The following is a 25,419-nucleotide window of genomic DNA, read 5'->3' on the forward strand; positions in this document are numbered from 1 at the left end:
TCTTACCTTTATCCGTCTCGTTCTTCAGTTTCTTGCCACCGCTCTTCTGGATCCCCTCATTCGCATTTTGTTTTGCCACTTCAACCACTTCTCTCTTTTCCAAAGCGCCAGCATCTGAATTATCCATCAAAGGAATATAAGTAGTTGCTTGAATAAGAGGTTCATCGACCAAAACTGTAACCAAATGTCCACAGGATGGGTTAAAGCTTTGTAATAACTAACATCGATATTTTTAGAAAAGGTGCGTAACACATTAGAGAGCTGGATTAAAGCATCTCTAACTTCAATAGTTAGTTATACTCTCTATTTCTATTACCCTTCACAGCTTAACTCATTAAAGCTCTTCAGGTAAGTTCATTAAATAAAGGCCTCTAATGCATAGTAATTTAATAGCTTCAATTAAATTTTTATTTTCAAAGCAGCCTTTTAGCATTTTAACAAGTAGCAGAGAAGAACTTTTACATTTTGACTTTCATTTCACTTCAATGAGAAAGTTTGCACATAGCATCAATGAGACTGGTTTACTTGCGGCTGCGTATGAAATCATTCAGCATCTCTGAAGCATGAGAACAGTGAAGTCTTTTGTCCCTATTCTGTTAAAAGCTGGTACCTTACTGCCAGCGTTTTCACCCAGATTACATCACCAGTGAACTAACCATTTGAGTCGAGCATGCGGTAGGGACAGCAATCAAGCTTATTTCACGTGCAGACTCAACTGCACCTAATGGAGATATCTCATCTGTCAGGAGAAGGCTTTAGGCATCATTAGTATTCAGAGAGGTACCCAGAGGTACTGACCAACCTCAGGTCTCCATTCACACAGCACTGTATAAAACGGGGTGAGGATCAGCCTCTGCCCAAAGAACTTCTCCGCCTGCACCGCCGAGACAAAAGCAGAGGAGAGGAAGAGCAAAAGACCAAGGACAATGGATACGGCCAGCAACAGAGCTAACAGAGCTGGATCTGCTGTTTGCCCAGCTCCTCAGCTGCTGGTTCACACTGCCCGTAGGACAGAAGATGTTATGCATGGAGCCACGCCACAGCAGGAAAGCTCACTGACCCAGCCAGCCCAGACTGAAGGGCTGATGGACAACAGATGCTACGCAGCAGATCAGAAAGAACAGGAATTAGGTGGGATGTAAGGTTTTAGGCATCAGTGCAAGACAAATATGCATTCCTGGCTGTCAAAGAGCTGGTTAGAAAACACTTTCATATTCTGGCTGCTGTTAAGGAGCAGAAAATAGGCTTACAGACCTTTTGTGTCACCTGCTAGAGTCCTTCCACTTAAGCAGCCAGCAAACACCTGCAGGTACACTGCAAGCTCAGAAATGAGGAGAGCTCTCCTCTAGCAGAAACAGCCACCACCTAACTCAGTTACCATCCTCACCTTTCTCATTCCTCTCCTCATTAACTTCCCCTCCTTCCAAAACCTTTTTAACATCAATGGGACGTTTCACATCAGCAACATTTGAAATCCCCATAGTACTGTCTTGGCTAATGCAGGTACCTACCACAGCTAATTTTTGCTCTGTCATTTCGGAGGAGTGGCTTTAAAAGAAAGCAGCTTGCATTCAAATAATGCATGAGCTATTGCCCTGTAGCACTGACAGCTCAGCTTTAATGCTGGCTGAGCTGGTACTGACACTTATTTGAGCATTATTTGAACATGTCACAAACAGACAAGTTTGTGGTCCCTTAAGGGCAATGAATGCATCAGGAAAAGCACAAGAACATCCACAAAAGGCAATTACATCCTAGGTTCCCCATGTAGATTTCTTCCAAGAATAATTTGAAAGTTTTTCAGTCATCATAACACACAGGAACCCTACACTACTCGAAAGCCCACCCTGGTCTGACCTGAACCTCGATGACCTGACCAAAGCATAGAGGAAACAGTGACTGACACTGTCTACTCCAGGAGCAGTCCAGCAGCCACCAACTTCTTCATCGCTGTCCCAGTAAATAAGAATTTTGAGAAGCTAACAAGGTGGCCTCGCAGAACTTTATAGTCACGCTCTTCCCAAAAGCCAGAGACACAACAGCACTCATTGTAAAAAAACAAACACAGTGGCAGACTGAGCCAAGAGGAGACAAGAAACAGCATCTTGGCAGAGAACGAGAGATGACGAACAGTAAAGGCCTTGACAGCAAAGATGAACAGTTTATGTTGGAGCAACAGCTAGCTAACAAAAGGACAATAAGAGAGGAACGTGGTCAAAGCAATCAGCTAAAAAAACTGCAGTCTTGTTTGGGGCAGATGACTGCAGCAGTTCCAGACATGCCTTGCTCAGAGCAACTTAGTGCCTGTTCAGCTTAGGGTGTAAGTCAACCCATTACTCATCAATTCAAGCGTGGATGTTTGGACACAAAAGAGCTCAGAAAGGTTCACAGCATCATCCCATGTTCAGTGGTACCAGATGTTAATAAAATTAAAAAATAGCTCAGGCTGAACAATCTTTCCTACCTGGAATTCCTGCTTTTTCAAATTAAAAAGAGTTACTCTTCTACAAGTTTCTTTTTCAAAGGAAGAGAAAGTAAAGTAGGGATGACAAAAAGGTTTAACAGTCAGGTTTCTCTGAACTAAGTCACAGGCTGTACTCTCACCATTATCAACTTTCTGCTTCTTTGCAGAGACTTTCTTCTTTCCCGATACATTTTCTTGCTTTATCTCCTGGTGAAGCAGCACTGGCTCTTGCTTTTTGGCAGGAGATACAACAGAATCGGTCTTAGTATCTTGGTCATCTGTAATAAACAATTAAGACAATATGCTCTTCTGTATATTCTCATCATTACTTCAAAACCAGTAAATCTGTAATAACCACTGAAGACCACTCCCAGAAAAAAAGAAATTCATATTTTAAATCAGAACATGACATTATCCATATATATATGTACACACACGCACTCACAAACACATACACTTCCCATATCAGATGGGACCCCAAAGCAATAGAAAGGTTTAGCAGAGTCAAGAGCCACAGCACCTAGTGTTTTGACAGACAGGAACCTTATCTGCAAGCAGAACGTACGGCAAGGAATAGTTTAACAAATCCAATCCAGGCTTCACTGCGACAGAGCGGACAGCACGCGTTACCCGTAGTAGTTTCTTACTTGCAAGAAGTAATTTTCCCCCTCTCGGCACTTCAAACACACACCCCCAATAGCTACTGGGACTGTGAGAAGCAGAAAATTAAGTGTTTCACATTAGGGAACTGTTCTTTTAAAACGTTTTTTCTAATGAGAAATTCTTTATCTTTTTGGACAGCCTGTGCTAGACAATTTTCTCGTCAGAGCTGACACACACGATCCGGGGTTACGGTGGTAGCTCCTGCAATCGAGGATAAGAGTTAGTTGTGGCTGCCCTCAGCACAGTGCTTGCAGACCACATTTTAACCATGCCACAGAGATTTTCGGAGAACACCCACAAACAAGATTTGATACTTTTTTGGTTGGTAGTGGGTGGGTCCTTTTTCTCCCTTTTTTCAGCAAACGAAAAAATCCACTACATCAAGCAGCAATGTCTTTTTTTTTTTTCCTCTCTCCCTGTAGCAAACCTGTTACGCCTGCATCTCCAAGGGTGATCTGCAAATATCTCGAGTTTCACTTATTTCTGAAACTGAGTATCTTTATTTTTTAATTTCTATTTATAGTGAGACAACCACAGAGACATGACCATATCCTCAGCAGAAGTTGACAAAACAGTCTCAGGCAATTCTGACTACAGTTTTATAGTCTGTTCTAGGGTGGATGCTTCAGCTACAACGGCCGGACCAGTTTCCTTTCAGCATCAGTTCCATTCAGTTAAAGAGGTGAAGCAGGTGGGAAGCAGCTTTAAGTGCTTCTTTCCATGAATCAGCCACCAAACACCTCTTTGTACGTTAAGCCTGCACTTCAACAGTGATTTATTTTGCACACTCTGCTTTGAGGTTTCTCTAGATGCCCTTCCTTATCAGAGCAACCACTCTCAGGACTCCACTTTTTCAGTGCTTGACATCAGAACACACACAGCAAACATCTAATGGCTTCCTTCAGGTAATCATAATTTTGACAGCTCAAGAGCAAAGTAGCCAAACCACAGAGCAAAGCAGAGATGTGAGCTGCTCTGTTTCCCTCAACGATCTTTAGCAGAAGAAAGCAAGGACAGGAGGAGGAAAACCAGAGCATTGCTGCCAGATGAAAACAGGGAGAAAAAAAGCAATAGCTCATAAAAAGGAAAAGGTTAGAAGTGAGCTTTGCCCCATAGAGATCAGGCAGAACAGTTGTGAGAGACACTCTGTGGCCTTGCAAAAAGCAGAACACAGTTTTGGCGTTCTGTGCAAGAAGCATATGCAATATCAGATACCCATTCCATTTTTCTGCTTCTTCTGCCCAGGCTTCTTCTTAGATGCTGCTGATTCAGATGGTGGAGTGGGCTGTTTTGTAACAGGGACTGGTTCTACTTTCTTGCCTGAAGACTTGGATCCTTCCGAATCCCTAGTTACATGATCATCTTGAACGGCCTTATGCTTCTTCTCCTTCTTCTTCCGTTCTCTAACGCCGGTAGATGCTTCAGTCACGCTCAAGGGAACAGGAGCGACATGCTCTTCATCCGTGCTCAGGGCATCGGAGAGCTTGAAGTCCCGAGGTGTACTTTCAGAGTCAGACTCATGGATGTTCCCGTTCTGAGCTTCTTTCTTCTTGTTCTTCTTCTTCTCCGTTTTCTTTTTATCAGTCTTGGTAGGTGGAAACTTTAGGTCCCTTTTCTGTTTTGCAAGGACTTCATCATATAAAGTTTCTTTCATGAAAAGCCAGAAGAAGAGGAAGATGACTGTAATAACCACAGAAGGAATGAGGATGATAAAGTAGGTAGACTCGTAAAACTCCATTGTGCTTTTTTCTTAGCTATATTTAAAAAAAATCCTAGAGAGGAAAAAGAAAAGAAAAAAAAAAATTAGGCTGTGAACAGGTTTTCCTTGATATTATTTCCCTCACCAATTATAATAATAAAAGAAGCTTTGTCATTGTTTTAGAGAAGCCTTAAAATAGCTTTTAATAAAATTACCAAGCTATATCCACCACAGAACAACTTCTGGAACCATTTACCATCTGCTTCAAAGCTGTCAGCTTGGATAGGAAGGAACTGCAGTTTGCAAGACTGCTGCTCTTGGAAGAGAGCAGTTCTCCTCTTTCTTATTTTTCTCCATTTTCCTCATTTTCCCTTCCCAAGTGAATTTCATAAAATGAAAGCTTCTGATTTCAGAAATACATGAGACAGCACTTTCAGAGGCTGTGAAATAAAGACCAGTACCAGAAGAGAAACGTTTGTGGGTTTTTTTTTTTCCTGCTGTAAATCAAACATAATGAATTAAGATTTTTATCTTGGCAAGTGGGAGTTAAATTTCCACTTCCTTTTGTTCCCAGATTTATGACAGCTTCAGAAGTGGAATGAGGGAAAGAGCCCTAAATTTTAGTCAACCATAAAGAATCAGGTAGTTTCAAAACTGCTTTTTGAAGTCTAAAACCCAGCCTTAAACTCATGAAAATTCCACACATTTATAGGAAAACAGGAAGATCTGTTACTTATTTTGTGCATGTAACAGTGTACAACTTCCAGTGCACTAACAGACAAGATGACTCTAGGATAATTTGTTGAAAACACTACTTAAAACTTGAGCATTAATTTTAGTTTTTTAAAATAAAGCAGGAACCACAAAGTTTAAAAAAGTCAGGATGAAGCAAAAAACCTAATTTCAGGGGTCAAGACAAGCCAGATTTTCCCATTTCACAACTGATCATGACGAACAGACTTGGATTTTTGAAGGAAGAATTCAAATCTTCTCCAGACTGTTTGTTTCAAGGAAAAAAAAAAAAAGCACTATTGAAAAAAACCACAATCAAAACTAAATAAATAAGTGCAATTCCCAATTCACCAACTCAGTTTGAAAACCACTACGGAAAGCACATGCTTCAACTACATTTTTCTCCATAGAAGAACAGGCAGCTTTTCAAACTCAACTGTCCCTTAAGAAATCCATTCTCTTGGGAATGAAAGGAAAGAGATCTAACCCAGGTTGTGTTCCTCAATCTTTGTCACCTTCTCTGCAGTCCCTGCTCAACTGCAACATCCCCCAACACAGCCAACGCGTGCAAAGGCCCCCAACAACACTTGAGAAACCTTGTACTGTTAGTGACTCTGGGTACAGCTACACATCGGTTTGTCCTTCTGCTTCTCCTCAACCAAGCTGAGGATGAAAGCTTCACACAGGCTGAGACATAAGCAAGATGACCCCAAAAGAGCAGGAGGGTGTCTCCACAGCTTAAAGCAATATTGCTTGGGGTGTTTCCACTGCTACTTAGAAGATGACAGATGTGCCTACTGAGGGCACAGGCTATAAAGTCCATGTAGAAGTTGCATGGTGCAGGGAGAGGACAGGCTCTCCTTGCTTCTGGACAGACAGAGGATTACTCTTTAAATATCTGGAAGTATTACATTCAAGGTTGTTTTACCTCGACTCCTGGTTATGCTGGAAGATGCTGTCGTAAACTAGCTTGCCATCCTGCCACGTTGGCAAGAGCTTGGTTTGGAGCCTGGCTCTAGCTCAAGAGGGAAGAGTTGTCATATGGAATAGTTTCTGAACAGAAATGAGTTACTGTGATATAATGTATTTGTACAGTGCATCGAGCAGCACAGAAAGCAAGGAGTGGGAACTCTAATTCAGCTATTAAGTTATCCAAATAAAAGACTAACATTTCAATACACTAATTATTCATCAGTCATCTTAACATTAAGTCTCCTCCTAGTCTGTGGTTTTTTCTTGTGTGCGCACAGCTCACTGAAAAGGTTGGGTCTAGAATTACCTCCAGCACAGAGTTTCAGAAGGGCTGAGAGGGATGGGAAGAAAAGCTTGTCTTTTGGGGGAAAAAGCAGCACAGATGCTCAAAACTAAGCTGGAGCTTTCAAAATTATTAGTTACAGCTACTTGATAAAACCAGCTCCCTGCATTAAGTGATCTAATATTAGTCATCTCTTGAAGGAAGCAGATCTTGAAAATTTGTCTCAGCCAAAGTCAATATTGAACGCTTACGGGAGAAGCTAATCCCCAAAGTAAATATGTAATTAAGCAGATTTTTCACAAGTGTAATTCAGTTGATCAGTACAGTACATTACTGCAACAATTACAATACCTAACCACAAAGAGCCCAGAACAACCCACCTCTGCCTTGCATACACAAGCACGCAGCTGGCCGTAAATTCATCCGATTGCTTCAGCCGAGCCGGGACAATCACACCCTGTAGCCATCCCTACACATTCCCCAGCACCTGACACCAGATGCTCAGGCTGAATCACACACTCAGCAAAACGCACATTGTAAAGGCTCAAGACGTCAAGCGTGAGGAGGTATGATGGTCCTCAAGGCAGGACCAGATAGATGCAGAAAATGATAGTTCCTTTGAGACCAGAGAGGCTAGACGCATTTAAAAGCTTCAGCTGCTTCCAAGAGGAGCCATAAATACGTAATTATAACAGCTAGTCTGAGTGGGGAGTATGTACTGGACAAGATGAGCTCTGATCTCAGAGCTGGCCGAGCATCAGAGCTCTCCCAAGCCTCCGTCCACCACCCTGCTCGCCCCTCCTTGCATTTAACTCCACTTGTGCAATAGGAACATTTGCACCTTACGCCAGGATCCAGAGCCTCCTCAGGCTCTGCTGCTGCTCCTGTCCTCCTCTCCTTCATCTAGGCAAAGCAGAGCGTGAGCCAAATGAACACTTAGAATCACAGAACGGTTTGGGTTGGAAGGGACCTCAAAGATCATCTAGTTCCAACCCCCCTGCCATGGGCAGGGACACCATCCACCACACCAGGTTGCTCAAAGCCTCATCCAACCTGGCCCTAGAACACTTCCAGGGATGGGGCAACCACAGCTTCTCTGGGCAACCTGTTCCAGTGCCTCGCCACTCTCAGAGTGAAGAACTTCCACCCCAAACACTGCGAACAGAGGCAGCAGATCTGATCTCCAAAGTCCAGCAGGAAATCCCTCATGCACAAATCCAGCCTTTCACATTTACGCAGGGTTCAAAAAAAAAAAAAAAAAATAAAAACAATAGCCTCAGGACGTAACTAGAATTGATTAAGCACACCCAGTAACAGCAAACGAAAGCTCTGCTCTGATGGTTATACTCTTAATTTTCAATCTCAGCCCATCGCAAGCAAGAGGATTTAAAAATCACTCCTAGAAGAAGGATACCACTGCTGCTGGCTTGTAGGCAGAACGACAAGATGACATCCTTCACCATCCCCCCTTGTCAAGACGTCTTTATAAAGAGAAACCCTTGCCATGGGGCAAATACGCAGTCTTTTGGCTCACACAGTCTCCAGTTGTCCTCCGACAATCTACAATTACTAAAAAAGTAATACTTCTGTATAACATTGACAAGCCATTTAGGAAAAAACAGAAGCGATCTATAGGGGGGGAAAAAAGAGTCCTATGGCATATGAAAATAAACAAGACAAAGCAGCTCCTTCTATTAAACTAGAAAAAAAGCAAACGCTCCATAAACTTTAAAAAGCCCTTCACATACCAGCTTAACTACTCCTCAGGATTTAGTTTTATGATTCCTCCCATTCCTGTTAGCTATGGAAATATGAGATACCCTCACAAAAGTATTACTTCTCTCCTTAAGAAGTGCTGGCAAGGGGACTTATCACTCTCAGCCCTCCCTCAGACAACTTTCTGGGGCGGCTGCATCAACTCTACCCACTCAAAGCCGTGATGCCCAGGCAAGGCACACGTGGCAGAAATCGCACGTACACACGCCGTTGCTACTGCCAAGAGGCACATGGACTTTAGCTGCATTCAAATTTCAAGGTATTTGGTTAAATACTCACCTTTGAACTGTATTTGCTATTTAACCTGATATTTATGGGGCACGTTTCTCAGAGCCCAGCTGCCCAGCGCCCCGGGCAGGCTCCCCACTTGCAGACACGCTCCCGTCTCGCTTGTCAATTCAAGAACTCGCATCATCCCGTTAGTCATTCTGGAAAAGGGGAACAAACCGCGTCTGTCCCAGCCCGCGCGCAGCCTCGGTCACTGTTCCCACTCTGCGTTTAACAAAAGAATCGCACTTTTGTTCCCCTCAGCAGAGCCCGTGCCACAGAGAATAACTATTTCTGAACTCCAGCGCCGTGCCGCTGCTTGCACCTGACCTCCTCCGCTAGTTAACGCTGCCCTGGATTCTGAAACACACCCCTTTGCTTTTTGCATTTAAATCTCAAGTTTCACCCTGCGCAGATACCACGTTCCGCGGGATATTTGTTCAGTTTAGGTCCAGGGGATTAGCTTACTCGAGAAGACAGAAATAAATTACAGCTCCATCTGGCTAATGAGTCACTCGTAGCTTAGCCCCGGCACGTTAGAAGCACGGCTTCTACAAACGCCTGGGTCCCAAGATGAACGTAATCGCCAGGGATTTGTGCCTCTTTGAAAAACTAACATTAAAGGGGGGAAAATATAGGTACCAAGGTAATTTTATTTTTTTTTTTAAATATTAAGCAGTTTAAGAGATACCACATATGATATAGCTAAGGCAATGGCTTCTTTAATTGGGGTATTTTCCCTGGGATTTTCTCAAGCTGGCAAGCGGACTAAAAGCAAGCGCTCACATTCAACAGTAACCAGGAGCACAGCAAGAAGTCTCAGAGTAGTATCTATGTTTAACTAATTCCTCAAATAGATAACAGTATTTTTTTCCTTAATCTGCACACAGTTAGCGACGCGTTCCGTATCAGCCAGCCACGACGAGGATCCTCTTGATAACAGCTTCACTCCCAAACTCATCTTCCCCCAGAGCTCTTTGGGAGAGGATGTCCAGCAACTTGGGCTAGACAGGGAAACTAAACCCAGACCTGCCACAGGTAAAATATAATATTAAACAAGATGTTTAGCCACTCTGTGCCCATTCCTCATCTATACAGTCACCTCCGTGACTTTGTTCATGAGCATTAACTAACTAAAACACAGCTGGGCTCAAGCTCTAGGAAGGACTGTCAGAAAAAGCTAAAGGTAGTTCGTTTAACATCAGCATTGCTACAGTATGAGAAAAAAATGCAGAGTTAGAACTCAAGGCTGCTTAAAAAACCTAAACCAAACCAACCTACATGTCATTCAAAAAACCAAGACGTGTTCTTCATGCCCTAAGATGAGACACAGAAGCCAGCAGAGCTTCTGCGATGCGATACTAAGAGGCAGAGAGTGAAAGCTGAGCTATCAGGGATTTCAGTCCATCAAACTTGCTCCAAGTTCATTAACAACTGGCTAATTTCAGCAGGTTAGCAATACTGGGAATGAAGAGAGCCCTTGCAATAACTCAATGTCCTCCTCATCCTTCCCATTCAAGGGCTATCCACTCCCAAAAAACACACTGCCTGGTGAACACCAGTGAGGAGCCAACTACACCTGAACACCGTTTTTTAAGACAGGAAAATAAGATATTACATATAAATCTTACTTCCCACCTATGTAAGAAAAAAGGCACAGCTCCCAGCAAATCACACACAATCTTCTTACACATCATTTAAATTTGCACAACTACGAGGTGCATGTGAAGCATCCACCACCTGGAAAAGCTGGAAATCTAAACAGCTCTGCCACTTTTGACCCAGATGGCAGAATTTAACCTACTACTTTTGTTCAGAAGGTGAACAACTACTAGGTTGTAGTACTAGGGATTCTGCCCCTCTACTCAGCTCTCGTGAGACCCCACCTAGAGTACTGTGTTCAGCTCTGGAGTCCTCAACACAAAAAGGACATGGAGCTGTTGGAGCGAGTCCAGAGGAGGCCACGAAGATGATCCGAGGGCTGGAGCACCTCTGCTATGGAGACAGGCTGAGAGAGTTGGGGCTGTTCAGCCTGGAGAAGAGAAGGCTCCAGGGTGATTTTCCAGCAGCTTTCCAGTACCTAAAGGGGGCCTACAGAAAAGCTGGAGAGGGACTTTTCACAAGGGTGTGTAGTGATAGGACAAGGGGCAATGGATTTAAACTGAAAGAGGGGAGATTTAGACTGGATATAAGGCAGAAGTTTTTTACATTGAGGGTGGTGAGGCACTGGAACAGGTTGCCCAGAGAAGTTGTGGCTGCCCCATCCCTGGAAGTGTTCAAGGCCAGGTTGGATGAGGCTTTGGGCAACCTGTTGTAGTGGAGGATTTCTCTGCCCATGGCAGGGGGGTTGGAACTAGATGATCTTTAAGGTCCTTTCCAACCCAAACCATTCTATGATTCTTTTGGATCCTTGTCAAACTCTACTTCTATAACTGTATTTCCATGCTCTGTTTACAGAAGTCCTCTCAAAACTAAGACTGGAGGGGAAGCATAGAAAACAGTCGTCCAAGCTCCGAGTTTCTTTCATTTAAATACTTGCCCTGACAGCATGATTTATGCAGCAACGGAAGCTATAGACACTCAAAATTACAGACGGAGCCATTCACGTATTAAAGTTACTCTTCTCTGGGAAGGAGACCTGTTCAGGTGAAGCTCAGCAGTCCTTGACACCCCCTACAAGCTGCTAACAGCAAGAGGAGAACAAGATTTGTCAATAAATCTTGCTCTTCTTCACTTGATTACGCTGATACAATTAAGCCATTTGCAGAGCACAATCTCAGTGCTTCAAATACCCTCTAGGTAAATATTTTCCATTCCAAACATGCCGCTGTTTGTACCATCTGTTGGGCTCTGTCTGCTCTCAGTTGCTTGATGTTAGTTAACACAGACACGCTATTTATTAAATTCCAGAAGATAGGAGCTTTGCTTCAACAAAAGCCTCTACTTTTAAGGTGTTGGGTTTTTTTTTTTTTAATACATCTGTAGAGCCAACACCTGACAAAACGCAGCAGCGATGCCGAGAGCAAGCCGGGAGTGCCATACGGCTACAAGACCTCACCATCACCATCTGGCACCATCTCATTCTTGTCCAAGCGCCGGCAGCGATGAGCACCCGGGTACCTCTCGCAAGGGTTTGCCGGGAACACGCGGGAGGCTTCCACCGCAGCCCGGCCATCCAGGCAAGTTCACACAAGCTAAGGCAGGGCAGGGATCCGCCGTGTGGCAGCTGACGCCCTGAAACCACCTGGGCTGCGGGATAAAGTCCAGAGTTGGAATTAGCATCAGTGAAAGTGGAACGAGCAACCTCACATTTATCCAGGGATAAAAAGTGTGCACATCAGTTGTTGGCATGGAGCGAGGAAAAGGCTGGAAAACCACGCTCTGCCCTCCTGCCCAAATACCTCGAAACCACACAGACCCCTTGTCGCCAGCAACCACAGAGGCTTCACCAAAGCACAAAGATATTGTTCAGGACTGGAAAGCCTTAGGAAACCAAAATGTTTCTTGCAGTATTGGAGGGGACATTATTTGGGATAGAAACTGGCACCCATCAAGGCCAGAGGAAACTGTCCTCAGCCACACGAGACTCCAGAAATTGCAAGTTTTCTCTTAAAATCACTAATTTTTAAACACACACGTCTATTACCTACAAAGTCAGAAGATAACAAATTACCTTTACACTACCTTCTTCCAAAGTGCCTGTACAGGATCAAAGGCTTCCTTCTTCCGATGGGAGAGGGCTGGGGGAGGACTGTGCTCCAAGAGGGCTTAGACTCAGCAAGTCTGCATCTTCCCATCGCTGTTCCCAGGGAGTCCCTGAGGCCTCCCTGGCTCCTTCCTTCACACGCTCATGTACAGACGTGCTCTGCCCACACCACCGTGAACTATTCGAGAAGCATTTACACACCCGAGCAGCAAGCTCAAGGTCTTCTAGGTCAGTGTTTCCCCTTCCCTGGTCTACTTGCAAGCAGAGCCCAGACTGACAGTTGCTCTGCAATCACCGTTCACTTCTGTGCACGGAGAAGTGGGAAGTGATACTTCTCAAAACATAAATAAAAAAACCCACTCAGTGCATTTTCTCCCAAACTCGAGGAGCCAAAGAGCAGCAAAATCTAAACTAAAGGTTCAACGGAGTCGCTGATTTTCTCAGCTTGCGGTTTGCTCGCATCCCAAGCGGGCAGCGATAGCAGCCAAGGTCACTCACTCCCTCACACAGCAGCTCCAAACAGCCAGAAGATCCCCTGTTACATTTGCTACTTGCCACCGCGTGCGTTGCATCAGAAGACACCATCCAAAAGTGATAAAGGCTCCACAAGCAGCCACACCAATGCGCCGGCGTGAACAATTCTGCTGATGTTAAGGCAAGGAAAGATGTCGGCACAGCCTCTGCATCTTGCCTCTGCAAGCTGGTCACCAGTCAAGTTTCACTTCTCCTCCAAAGCTGCCAGATAGAGCCAACCAACCCAGCCAGCAAGGCAGCTGCACCTTCTCGCCGCGTTTTAGAAAATCATGAAGTTCACTTTTCTAATGGGCTCAACACACAGACTCGATTGAAAACAACCCTCGCTGTTCTCACCACAGCGTCGCCCAGCTGCGCTGCGACGGATGCTTTCGCGGGTTTGCTCAAGGTGTAACAAAACACTGCAATAAACCCAACACTGATTAAATCGTTAGTTCTGGCTTTGCGGGCAATGCTAGAACTCGGGTTTTTGCCAAGGCCATATTAATGCAGGATTACATACTAAAAATAAGAGACAAAGCTGGCAGATTAATGACCAAAGCTGAGTTTAGATTACCAGGCTGAGTAGAAGTTCTGCGTGTCATGGGGTTTTCAAGTACCAAGGGCTCTGCTCCAACACAAACCATCTAGCACCCAGGAGCCAGGTGCAGATTTAAGCCAAGACTCTTGGGTCAGCCAGGCAGAAGCATTAAACATGCACAACTGCACCTGAAATCCATGCCCAGCACCTGGAGGGACGGGAGGAATCAGGCCATGCCTGTTTTGTTATTCTGATTAGCTGTCTGGAGAGTTAACAGAGGTTTGTACAAGCCAAGTTGATGTGACAGTCCATAGCAGCTCGGCTTTACTGCACACAAAAGCCATTTATACAAATTTAAAGCCACTATCCACCTCAACAAAAGCCTTTTGACATCTGTTGTGGTCTATTGTATAAATATATATTCACAGTATAATCTTCACCTCAGATCCACAGAAAGCCTCAGAGCGCAGCCATCATCCTCTGAAACCAGGGGCAGATACAGTAACTCCGATGCCGAGCGCCACGCAGCCCGGCTGGGTTTGCCGGGGGTTTTGCAGCCCTTTCCCAGGGCGCAGGGGTTTTGTGTTACCATCACAACTGTTGGCACATCCTTGGGCTGGGTCACAAAGCTGCTCATCACCCAGTTCATCCCCTGACACAACCGCCTGCAGCGTCATTCCCCAACGCGGCTCTGCCAAAACAAGGCAGGCGAAGGGTCTCAGCTGTGAGGGCATCAGGCTGGCTCACACCAGCACAGCTTCATCCTATTCCGACATAGGAATAAGTTGCACTAGCAGAAGTATATTCCTTGAGACTTCTGTACCTATCCTTGCTGGGCTCTATTACTTTAATATGATTAAAACAAGCTCTGCAATGCTCACAGCAGTTACACAGCTGAATCCCCTTGTCACAAACGAAGCACAGCCTCAAATTCCAAGAAACAAGAACTCTGAAGATCATCTCCTGATAAATTTGAGGCTGCGACAGCCCTTTCACCTCTTGACATCCAAATCAGTCTCTGCAAGCACGGAAGGACAGAGGAAAGCAGGTACGAGCAGTAGCTTCTCAATACTCAGATTCCTCTCATACTTTCATGGTAATCTGCAGTGAAAAAACAGCTGGAATAAAACTTTTTCCCTTTCCCAGTGTATATGTTAAATGTAACTATCTAAATATACATTCCTGTATTACGTATTCTTGTTTACATTTTAAAGAAATAAACGTAAAATAAGAGGAGATAAACAAAAGAGGAAGAGGCCTTCAGTCCAGCTTTTTTTCTTTTGCCTTTGCAGATTGCTGTGGAAACATGAATGGCATCCGAGTACTGGGAGGCTAATGCTCATTAAGAAAACCAACCCAGGTTTTTATATAGAAGAGCTGCAAATAGTGAAGGAAAAGACCTAAGCGTGTTATCTGCCTGTGCGTCCCAGAAGAGGTAATGACCTCCCCAGGAGCCTCGTTCAGCCCCACCAACACTGGTTTTTCTCCGGCTGCCTGGCAGGAGCGGCACCGCTGCCCATGCCTCACCTCCCCAGGCAGGCACAAGCTGTCCTTCCCTTGGAATCCAGGACAAAGCAGATGTCCCCAGCGCCAGAACGACACAAAAACGATGACAGATTGCTAACAAGGATGGCATTTTGTTGAAGAGACTTATTTCTGAAGTTTGCACATATCTACAAAAAGGTCTGTCGTAGTTCATTGCTCAGTTCTCCAAATTTCTACTTAACTTTGCCCTTAATCGCTTTGGTCAGATGACATTTCAGCCTACTCACTTGAATTTCTCCAGACACACAAGAAACGGAGTTTTAAACCTATCGCTTGTTCTCCTGGTCTCCAGACAGCCCAGTGCTAAAGCTTTTCTTCAAATTTCTTGCCAAAGCAGTGGCAGCAATGGAGAAGCAAAAACTATCCAGCATTGAAGGGTTAGCAAGTCACTCGGAGCGATGTTTAAGCAGGTCCATAGAGCTGAATTAATCAACCTTTGTAGCTCCACACTCCGATGGTGCACAGACTGCCAAAGCTATCCCACAATGGAGCCGCATCCAGCCTGACAGTGCTGCGCTGGTGCTTCCTCCGAGTTTCGCCCACATTGAACAAGGACTCGTAGGAACTTGGGGAGGGTAAGCAGGCATGCACGGAGGTGATGGCACAGGAGGAAGACAAAAAAAAACCCTTGAAATAAATGAGAGAATTTGGAAATTGTCCTACAGCAATGTATCATCCGAGTTTTCCTGCAAGAATATATTAAATTCATGGTAGGAGTATTAACTTTCTTCATATTAGAATTTCTTTCCCCCACAAAAATAAATCAGGCAAAGATATTCTTAGCATGAATATCATAAAAGTGACTTTATCCAGACTTATTTTTAAATGTGTATTTAATGGACTGAGAATAGAAGTCGTCTTCTACCAACAAAGACAGGTATTAACCCAGGAGAATCTATTTAGCATCAGACTTCTTAACCATACAAGATCTTCCTGAAGTACGCGCACCCGCAGTTCTTTACCCTGTTGCGAAAGGAACAAAGGAAATGACTAATCAAAGCAGCAGCACACTAATATATTTTGGTATGTGGAAAGGGAAAATTATAGCATGTATTTTAGCATTCCCAACAGGAGAAGGCACTGCCATACGTATGCCAGCTGCCACGGAGGCTCAGCAGCTCCCGAGAGGCAAAAAAAGAAAAAAAAAACACAAACTGGAATTGTGTTTTGGAGAAGAGTTCCATATTTTCCATTTCCCAGCACGAGCACTGCTGGAAGCTGTGGTTTGTGAGTTGGCTGACGATGTCTTCACCTAACGACACGCCTAGAAAGGAGGTATGGCTGGGGCAAACAGCAAACATCTCACTGATACAGGGTGCACTTTGACTCGAACTGTAGGAGAAATCCAGCCTGGAGAGGTGCTCTGCAGGGAAAAGGTGACAGTTCCTTGGAGCGCTGCCACCAACGGGCACTCCTGCAAATCCCACCGCCTCCCAGCCCTGCTGAGCAAGGGATACCCTCATCCATGGGCTGATAAAGGAGAAGTCTCTCCCTGCCCTGAGTGGCATCCAGCAAGTCACAGCTCACCCACGTGCCGCACCACTGCATCCCGCACTTTCCCAAGCTTAATTCCCCCAAACTCCTCAAAGCTCTCCATCCCTCGCACATGCAAAGGGGCTGGGCTACCAGAAAAACGTTGTGCCTTCAAAGCTTTCCTCGTAATTACTTTGCCATGACATCTACACAAGACAAGCCACTGGTGTCCCAGTACAACTGGATTTAACAGCTGGTTTTTAACCCCACGCTCCCCCCACAGGAAGCTCTTCGGGGCAGCCACAGTAACAGATTTTCTCAGAGCAACAGGGCAGAAGCCTGAAGGACTACTGTGACAAATCCAAAATTAGAGCTTTCAAACCCCTTCCTAAAAGAGATCAAAACCAATCAATCTAGCGACAGCCTGCTACGGTCATTTGTGCAGCGGGATGGCTCGGCACAAAAGCATCGCTCGCTCGGTAAGATTGGAGCTGGACCGCTGCCTGTCTGTCCGGCTGCGATTGTTCCCACACTTTATAATTAAGGGCTAAAATTCACCCTTTTCCTAATGCCAAACCCCAAAAGACTCGTCGTAACAAAACCATTTTAAATACTAAGTGGGAAGCTACTGCTGAACCAACCGTAATCATTCGGATCCCCCCAGCTCCAACGCTGTTAAGCACAAAAGATGCAGAGGAACCAATATTTAATGTTCTTGCAGAGGTATTTGTAATCAGCCACCTCGTACACAGCTCGAAGCCTGAAGCTTAAGCAGGTCTTTACCCTGGTATTGCAAAAATGACAACCCTGGTCATTCCACCAACAAGATTCTCCCATTATTTCTGTTCAGTCTGCTGTTCGACACAACTATACAAAGAGACTGGACCACTGACAAAAAAAAAAGAAAAAAAATTGTGCTTCGTTAACCTCTCGGTGACTCAACAATTCTATTGTTAAACAGCAATGGACAAAAGGAGAAGCCAACAGCAGACGGATACTCTTCACTATTGGAATTCCAAGAGGAAAATGAGATTGACATGCATTGGAAACAGGCTGCAAGTTAATAGAGAGAGTTGTTAACTCTCAAATTAAATCAAAACTCTTAAGTGATTGTGAATCATTATCAGATCTGGATGCTTTCATGTGGTTTCTAACTACCTGAAATTTTAAGATACTATTTACTGCACACATTATGTCTAAGAATTTAAGTGATTTCAGTCTTTTCTAAAGGGAAAGAAACTGATTACTGCAAAGTTACTGCAAACGTGGCACAGACCTAGCTAAATAAGAACATCAGAAAGCAGCATTTGAAACAACATTGCTGTATCCCATTATTAAGCTAAGTCTTGATAATTCTTCAGCTGGAAAGGGAGATGAAATCAACAGGCAAGATTTTTCTCCTTTCTCACCACGCATAGCATGGTGAAAAAAAAAAGAAGTAGAAAAACGTATTCATCAGTTAAACAATCAAAGATCACAGAGCACTAATAAATTTTCAAATATGCCAAGAGTTTAAGACTCAGGGGTACGCAGTCAGTTCTCAACCCCAAGAGTTTAAAAGGGTGACTTTAGTTTAGGCTAGATGATAGGAGGAATGCAGACTCAACATACAGAAGTCAAAGTTCCTATAAGTTGACAGAGGCATCATAAACAGAGTTACCATCGACATGCACAGCACAACTACTGAACTAGGACGTAGAAGTATGAGTACCAAGCGCCTCCCCAGCCTGGAATTGCCTCCTCTTCAGCCCGCACAGCTGGGTAACCACTACATCAGCGTGCCTATTTTAGCTTTTATTCCTGTAAACCCACAGTCACAGTTCAGAAAGACACAAAACCATTGGAAAATCCAAACAGTCAAGCTTGAGCAGGCATTATTTGCTACTCTTGCTTCCCTCTGTGCACGTACAGCTACCCTGCTCTGAACTACATCCAAGCAAATCGGGGCCGTACCCAACCGATCGGCTTCCTCCAGCTCATACCTTGCAGGGTGGGGTTCAAGCCAGAGGACAATGCTGGCACAGGAACAAATGGTACTAACAGGCCAGGAACACATTTTGCCTGCAAGTTGGAAAAAACCCTCTCAACCATCAACCCAACGAGGTGCTCAGTGCCCTAACGGTGAATCTGCAGCCTCCGTACCGAGCCGGGTGCCCTATTTTATTTCACCTGTCCACGCAGCAGCACCAACTCCTGCTCATCGCTCCTGCCGCTTCGCTACAGCGGTGAGCCAGAGCCCTAGGACTGCAGGGAGCACGTTTTATCCCATGCAAGAGGCATCTACCACTCTTCTGCTAGTAGCAATCAATGAGTTCTAATCCTTAGTCACATTAGGAACGACACCTGCAAAAGAGGGTTGGATTTTATTACATCTGTGCATTAAATTTAAAATCCCCTGCCAAATTAAAACATTGCTCCTGCTGTATTTATAAAACTTTTCAAACACAAGGAATGTGTAGAGGTATGTTCAGGATGGAATCTGGACCACAGAAGCTGCTGATGATGACAGGCTTCCTACAACACTGATATTTCGACATTCTGCTCCAGCATAAACTTGCACCAGCTGAAGGCTGAACAGACTCCCGTCGCCAAAACTTCCACAGCAGATACGAGTTACAGTTTGACTGCTCCATAGCAAAGCTGTCCTTCAACGTTTAGGATAAAGTATCTTATCACACTGGCACAAAGATAGCACTTCTGTATACAAGCTAGAAAACATGGAGCTGCTGATACTCTTAGAAATGTTTTGTTTCAAAATGATTAAGGAAAAAAAGGGGCTTTAGAAGCAATTCCCACAGCATCAGCACCGTGCAAGTTACCCCAGCGTATTCTGAAGCATAAAGTGCATTATGAGCTGGAACTTTTAACTCAATTTAAAAGCATAATATGAAGTTTAAGAAATTGCTGCTGAACTGTGGTCGTTCCCATACCAAGACAGGTGAAACGTTAAGGTTCTTCTCCGCTCTCCTCCGAGACGCTGCCTGTAGCCCATTTATTGAGGGCAGCACTCACCTCACCGCCCATCCCAAATATCTCCTGCACCACGGCAGGGACGTCACTGGCTGTAGCTCCACCAAGACACCATCTTTTCAGCTTCCACACTGAGGATGCGTGTTCCTAAATGGCACCACCACACATTCCTCTCCATAAGGTTTCTTTTCACCTTGTTAACCTCTCTGTGCTTCATTTAACAGTTTGCTGAAGGTATTCACACATGAAGAAACGATACACAGTCAGTGTATTCCTTTGGGATCTGGGCAGGCAGCTCAAGAAAGTCACATGCACTCAGGAACCAGTGTGGTATACCAGCAGATTCCAAGGCAATATTTGCATCTTGTCTTAAACACCCAGCGTAGGAGACTAAGCTCCCATCCAGCATCAGGGAAAAGGCTCCAGCTCCTCCACAGACCTGCTAACATACTTGAATCCCAGCTGGGCCACATGGTGAAGGAGCTTTCTTTCACCATGTTCCTCATGTGGCTGTTGATTCCCCAGGTGAGTGATGCTGAGGTTGGCTGATGTTCCCCTGAGCAGCAGCAGCCCAGCAGACCTTGCAACACCCCTTAGCCATGCTGGTCCCAGTTCGACAATCCGATTCACTGCGTAACCCCACATACAGTGCAGTGTTGGGAGCTGGACAATACCACACCAGAACCCCTTCAAAAGATGTGTTCAAAGTGCATCTCTGAGGGTTTCCTGTTTTTTTCCACTTGTGACCATCAGGACTAAGCTTGTAAGCATTTCCTAACAGTGAAATGTATACTGGAAGTCTCTTCTTCAGAATTTTGAGTTCAAGTCCATAACCCAACATGCCCAAGTTCTTCCCTGAAAATGGCCTCATAACACAGGCACGCACACCCAGCCCAACACAGCTTTACGGATCAGCACAGTACTCATCTGAAGTCGAGAACATGCCAGGTTGTTAAAAAGACCTAAAAAGGCTCCGTAACAGAAACACAGAGTAATTGAGGTCATTCCTCTGATGCTTCTGCAGGTTCTCACTCTCCTTGCTTTGCTGTCCTACAATCTGCTTTGGCATGTGAGGATTGAACAAACTTCACTGCAACCCCACAGATGTAAACTCACTTGCCACCAACTTTGGTTACACCTCAAACTATTACTCCAGTAATAGTAATGGGGAGTAGGGATTAAGAAATCCACTTAGAATTAGGTACACCGGACCCAAAGCCAAGAAATTCTTCTTTTGGCACACAAACAGCATGGAAAAAAAGGTAGAAACTGGGAGACTGAAGGTGACAGGCTGAAAATGGAAACATCTGACCAAGAATTTTCACAAGCCTTTAAAACTTCTAAAGCCTAACCCCTTCGCTAGCACTTCTCACATGTCTTGGGCTGCAGACCATGTTACGCAAGTCGTAATTGTGCCTCGGCAACCCTCCCTCCTTCCCACGGCGCTCCGCACCTCGCCAAATCCATGTGCTGAAGTACACCGAGGTGGAGAAGAAGCGTACCTGTTCCTCCCAGAGCTGGTCTGCTGTGGTGTCACCCGTGCAGAGAAAGCCTAGCTTTGTTGGGCATCTTGAACTAGGCTTTAACCCATTAAAAGCTACTTTAAAAAAAAAAAAAAATCTGGTTTTACACACACACACTAAGCTGTAAAGAGGTTTACTAAATTTAGCACGCAACCCAATCCTAGCAGTCGTGTAGCACAGGCTGTAGATATGGAAATGACCTTAGGTGAAGGGACAACTGTTGGTACCCCCATTTCCCTGCTGTGGGAAAGCCCAGGGCACCCAGTAAAATCCCAACACACCCTCCATAAATCCTCCCTGCAGTGTTTCCAAGGCTGAGATGCAACCTCTGCCTCTCTTCTGGCACACTAGGACAGGCTTGGTGAGGACACCTTCTCAGCAAACACTAGGGCAAACAGTTCCTCCTTGGTCAGAGTTTGAACCTGGAGAAGCAAAGCTTTGATGGACCTCCACCACCACTGCTGTAAATACAAAACAAGGCAGTGTAAAGGGAAAAAGCAGCACAGTCCTTTATCGGTCCATCACAGCTGAAGCCGCACACGCTGCCAATAGGTATTTACACAAGCAAAGGTCAGTAGGTGTGACATGGGACACAGCATTCACCCATGAGCTCCACTTTCTTCCAGCTTCCCAGCACCACACCCCACCGAGAACTGCAGATGCTCTCCGGTTCGAGAGGATGATATGCCCAGTCTCCCCAGAAGATGACAAGATAAAGGAGGCAGAAAAGCCCCCGCTCAGCCCCAGGGCCAAGGGCCCTTCCTGGCACAGCACCATTACTCTCAGATTATTTCTCAGACATGAAGATGCCCTGTGAAAGTCCAGTTGGGTATGATCTGCTGTAGCCATGGTGCTGCTCTCAGGTAGGGATAGGACAAGGGGCAATGACTTTAAATTGAAAGAGGGGAGATTTAAATGAGATCTAAGGACAACATTTTCTACAATGAGGGTGGCGAGACACTGGAACAAGTTGCCCAGAGAAGTTGTGGCTGCCCCATCCCTGGAGATGTTCAAGGCCAGGTTGGATGGGGCTTTGAGCAACCTGGTGTAGTGGAAGGTGTCCCGGCCCATGCCAGGGGGGTTGGAACTAGATGATCCTGAAGGTCCCTTCCAACCCAAACCTTTCTACGATTCTATATCTGGAGCTGAACAGAGAAGGGCAGAAAAGATACCACAACTGGTTTCACGTACCTGTTTTTAGGTCTGCGCACAGCACAGCATTAAGAAAAAGGCAATGCCTACGTAAAAGCCAAGCTGGGATGTCCACGCAATATAAGCAATGACCTGGGGGACAAAGCAGCACCAATCATCCTGGCAGCCTTTCAAACTGGTTCAGGAGGCAAGAAGAAACATCACTTTCTAGGACTAGGGTTGGCTTCTCACACACACTGCAGCAGAGACCCTGAAAGGAAGACGCATACGGGAACAGCCTTGGTCACCGCAGAAGAGTCGTTTCCCACTCACCCACCAGCTAACTGCCGCGGCAGCAGGCCCTGGGGACCAGGTCACAAATGGGACCAAGAGAACAGCATCAGCAGCTGGTCTGCTAGTAACCTCTCAGCATCCTCAACTGCACGTGTTGGGCCTCAGCTTTCCCTTCTGTTAAATGGGAGGGTGAGTGCCCTCCATCCTGCCCGCGCACCAGGGCAGGTGGACAACGTCGTGTGAGAGCCTGGCAGTGGCGAAAGGCAGAGGGCAGGCAGAGAGACATCCATGCAATTTGAATGCAAGTCATTGGCTTTTAAGCATTCCTGTCACCCAGGACTCCCTACCAGAGGCTCAGGAACCGTTTACTTCCTCCAATAAATTGGGCTTTTCTTTCTTTGTACTCACCGAGTATGGGCTTTTCAAGTCAAAACCTCACAGCAAATAGGCTGAGGAAAAAAGCAGTCGTGGCCAGTGGTCAGATTAAACCAGTAATAATAAAATTATCGGCTGACTAACATTACAGGCTCTCTTATCAGTCAGTCACAATCCGGTCCAATCCTGGCACACTCTCCCAAGAGCTGCATCTTGTGCAATAGCTTAGTCATCTTCCTTGACAGCTACGCACTTGCAGACAGATTGCAAGTCCACTCACATTTTCCCATGAAAGTTTTCCCCTCCGCCCTACTACAAGCAGGACATAAGCAGAGGGCTGTCAAGCCCAGGAGCAGGCAGCTCACTCCGGCACAGGGGAGGAGGAGATAGCACTTTATCTCCTGGACTCAACAATTTCCTTCCTGTGTAGTTGCAGGCAGACAAAAGACACCTTTTCACACCACAGGCAGGAATAAGATGTGCTACCATTTGTCACATCCCTGAAATAAAATATCCTGCTTATCATTTTCAGCCCATACGGGAGAGCATAAAGTAGAATTAAGCCAGCATTTCTTCTACAAGAAACAGTTGCAGGGTGGGATTTGAAAGCAGAAGAATAAGGAGCCCAAAATAACCCAGGTTCAGTTTATATTGCTCTGGCAGGTGACACAGCTAAACGAAAGATGATAACGCTGGACCGAGGTACTTCCCCTCTGCAGGATGAGCTGGATTGTTTTTGGAAGCACCATGAATCACGGGCGTAAATATAACAGGCTTTAAAAGCCTTCGACACCTACGTAATTCTGAACTCCAGCTTTATTTTCCCTGGGTCATTCAACACATGCTTGACGGGCTGGACACCACTCAGGCGGGCTGCAGAGGTGAGCTATTCAATTAATACAACATCAACACACCTCTCCCGAGACGGAAAAAGCCCTCCCTGATGCTCAATTAGTCCTTCAACTCCAACTTGAAGGAAACCAGGAGTTTTGCTCTATTTCCTCAACTTTACAGCATAAAAGGGCTTAATGATGTCTCCTGCAGCACAGGAGCTGTTAGCCATGACCCGGCTGTACCCAAGCAGAGCAGTGATTTGCAGGATTGCCTGGCTGTAAGCACATCCAGCCAGGAGGGAAGGTGTCCAACAGCAAAGAGAAAAAACCTGCAAGAAGTGATGCTTTCCATATTTGACCTGAAAATCCTGCACACCAGACAGTGATGGCAGCAGGGAGGTGTTAACGCTAGCGGAGGACCACGCTATTTACAATAGGAATTATTAGTGCAAGAAAGCGAGTAGCTTGCTCACGTTACTAATTTACAGACACTTTCTCCGAGTTATAATGCAGCCTCAGTGACCTACAAGCAAAGATGAGGTTTACATTTGAAAAGTGGAAAAAAAAAAAAAACCCTTCTATTCTTCTAAATCAATCTTCATGGGAAGGAATTTCATCTACTGCTCTTCAGTAACAGGAATTTAGAGCTGTGAGTTTTGACAAGCAAGGTAGCCACGAAGTGCTAACAAAAGCAAAGAACATGGAAGTGTGTTAAGGTTTTGGTAGCAGGGGGGCTGCAGGGGTGGCTTCTGTAAGAAGCTGCTAGAAGCTTCCCTGTGTCCAACAGAGTCAATGCCAGCCATCTCCAAGACAGCCAAGGCCATCAGTGACAGTGGCAACGCCTCTGGGATAACATAGTTAAGAAGAAGGGGGAGGAACCGCACACAGCAACTGCAGCCAGAGAGAGGAGTGAGAAGATGTGAGAGAAACAACTCTGCAGACACCAAGGTCAGTGAAGAAGGAGGGAAGGGGAGGAGGTGCTCCAGGCACCAGAGAAGAGGCTGCCCTGCAGCTCCTGGTGAAGACTATGGTGAGGCAGTCTGTCCCCCTCCACCCCATGGAGGTCCACAGTGGAGCAGAGATCCACCTGCAGCTTGTGGAAGACCCCACACCAGTGCAGGTGGATGCCCGAAGGAGGCTGTGACCTCACAGGAAGTCTGTGCCAGATCAGGCTCCTGGCAGAATCTGTGGACCCATGAAGAGAGGAGCCCACACTGGAACAGGTTTTCTGGCAGGACTGGTGAGCCTGTGGAAGACTCACGCTGGAGCAGTCTGTTCCTGAAGGACTGCACCCCATGGATGGGACCACGCTGGAGAAGTTTGTAGAGAACTGTCTCCCATGGGAGGGACCCTACGCTGGAGCAGGGGAGGAGTGTGAGGAGTCCTCCCACAGAGGAGGAAGGAGCAGCAGAGACAACGTATGATGAACTGACCACAACCCGCAATCCCCATCCCCCTGCACTGCTGGGTGGAGGTAGAGAAATCGGGAGGGAAGTTAAGTACAGGAGGAAGGGAGGGGTGGAGGGAAGGTGTTTTAAAATTTAGTTTTTATTTCTCATTACCCTAGTCTGATTTGATTGGTAATAAATCAAATTAATTTTCCCAAAGTTGAGTATTTTGCTTGTGACAGTAATCGCTGAATGATCTCTCCCTGTCCCC

The 25,419-nt window shown here is 45.5% G+C and overlaps 1 protein-coding gene across 1 annotated transcript in view; it reads right to left on the minus strand.

The window, feature by feature from the left end:
* KTN1 (kinectin 1) overlaps positions 1 to 4,865 on the minus strand; it is a 59,868-nt gene extending 55,003 nt beyond the window's left edge. Inside the window, exons 1-3 of the mRNA XM_086614039.1 lie at positions 4,343 to 4,865; positions 2,605 to 2,742; positions 7 to 174 (exon numbers count right to left, since the gene is read on the minus strand). Coding sequence (XP_086470165.1) covers positions 7 to 174; positions 2,605 to 2,742; positions 4,343 to 4,865 — 829 coding nt within the window. The remainder of the gene's footprint in view (positions 1 to 6; positions 175 to 2,604; positions 2,743 to 4,342) is intronic.
* Between the last annotated feature and the right edge of the window lie 20,554 nt (positions 4,866 to 25,419).

The sequence above is a fragment of the Tauraco erythrolophus genome, chromosome 6 (assembly GCF_009769465.1).
Source record: "Tauraco erythrolophus isolate bTauEry1 chromosome 6, bTauEry1.pri, whole genome shotgun sequence".
Lineage (NCBI taxonomy): Eukaryota > Metazoa > Chordata > Aves > Musophagiformes > Musophagidae > Tauraco > Tauraco erythrolophus.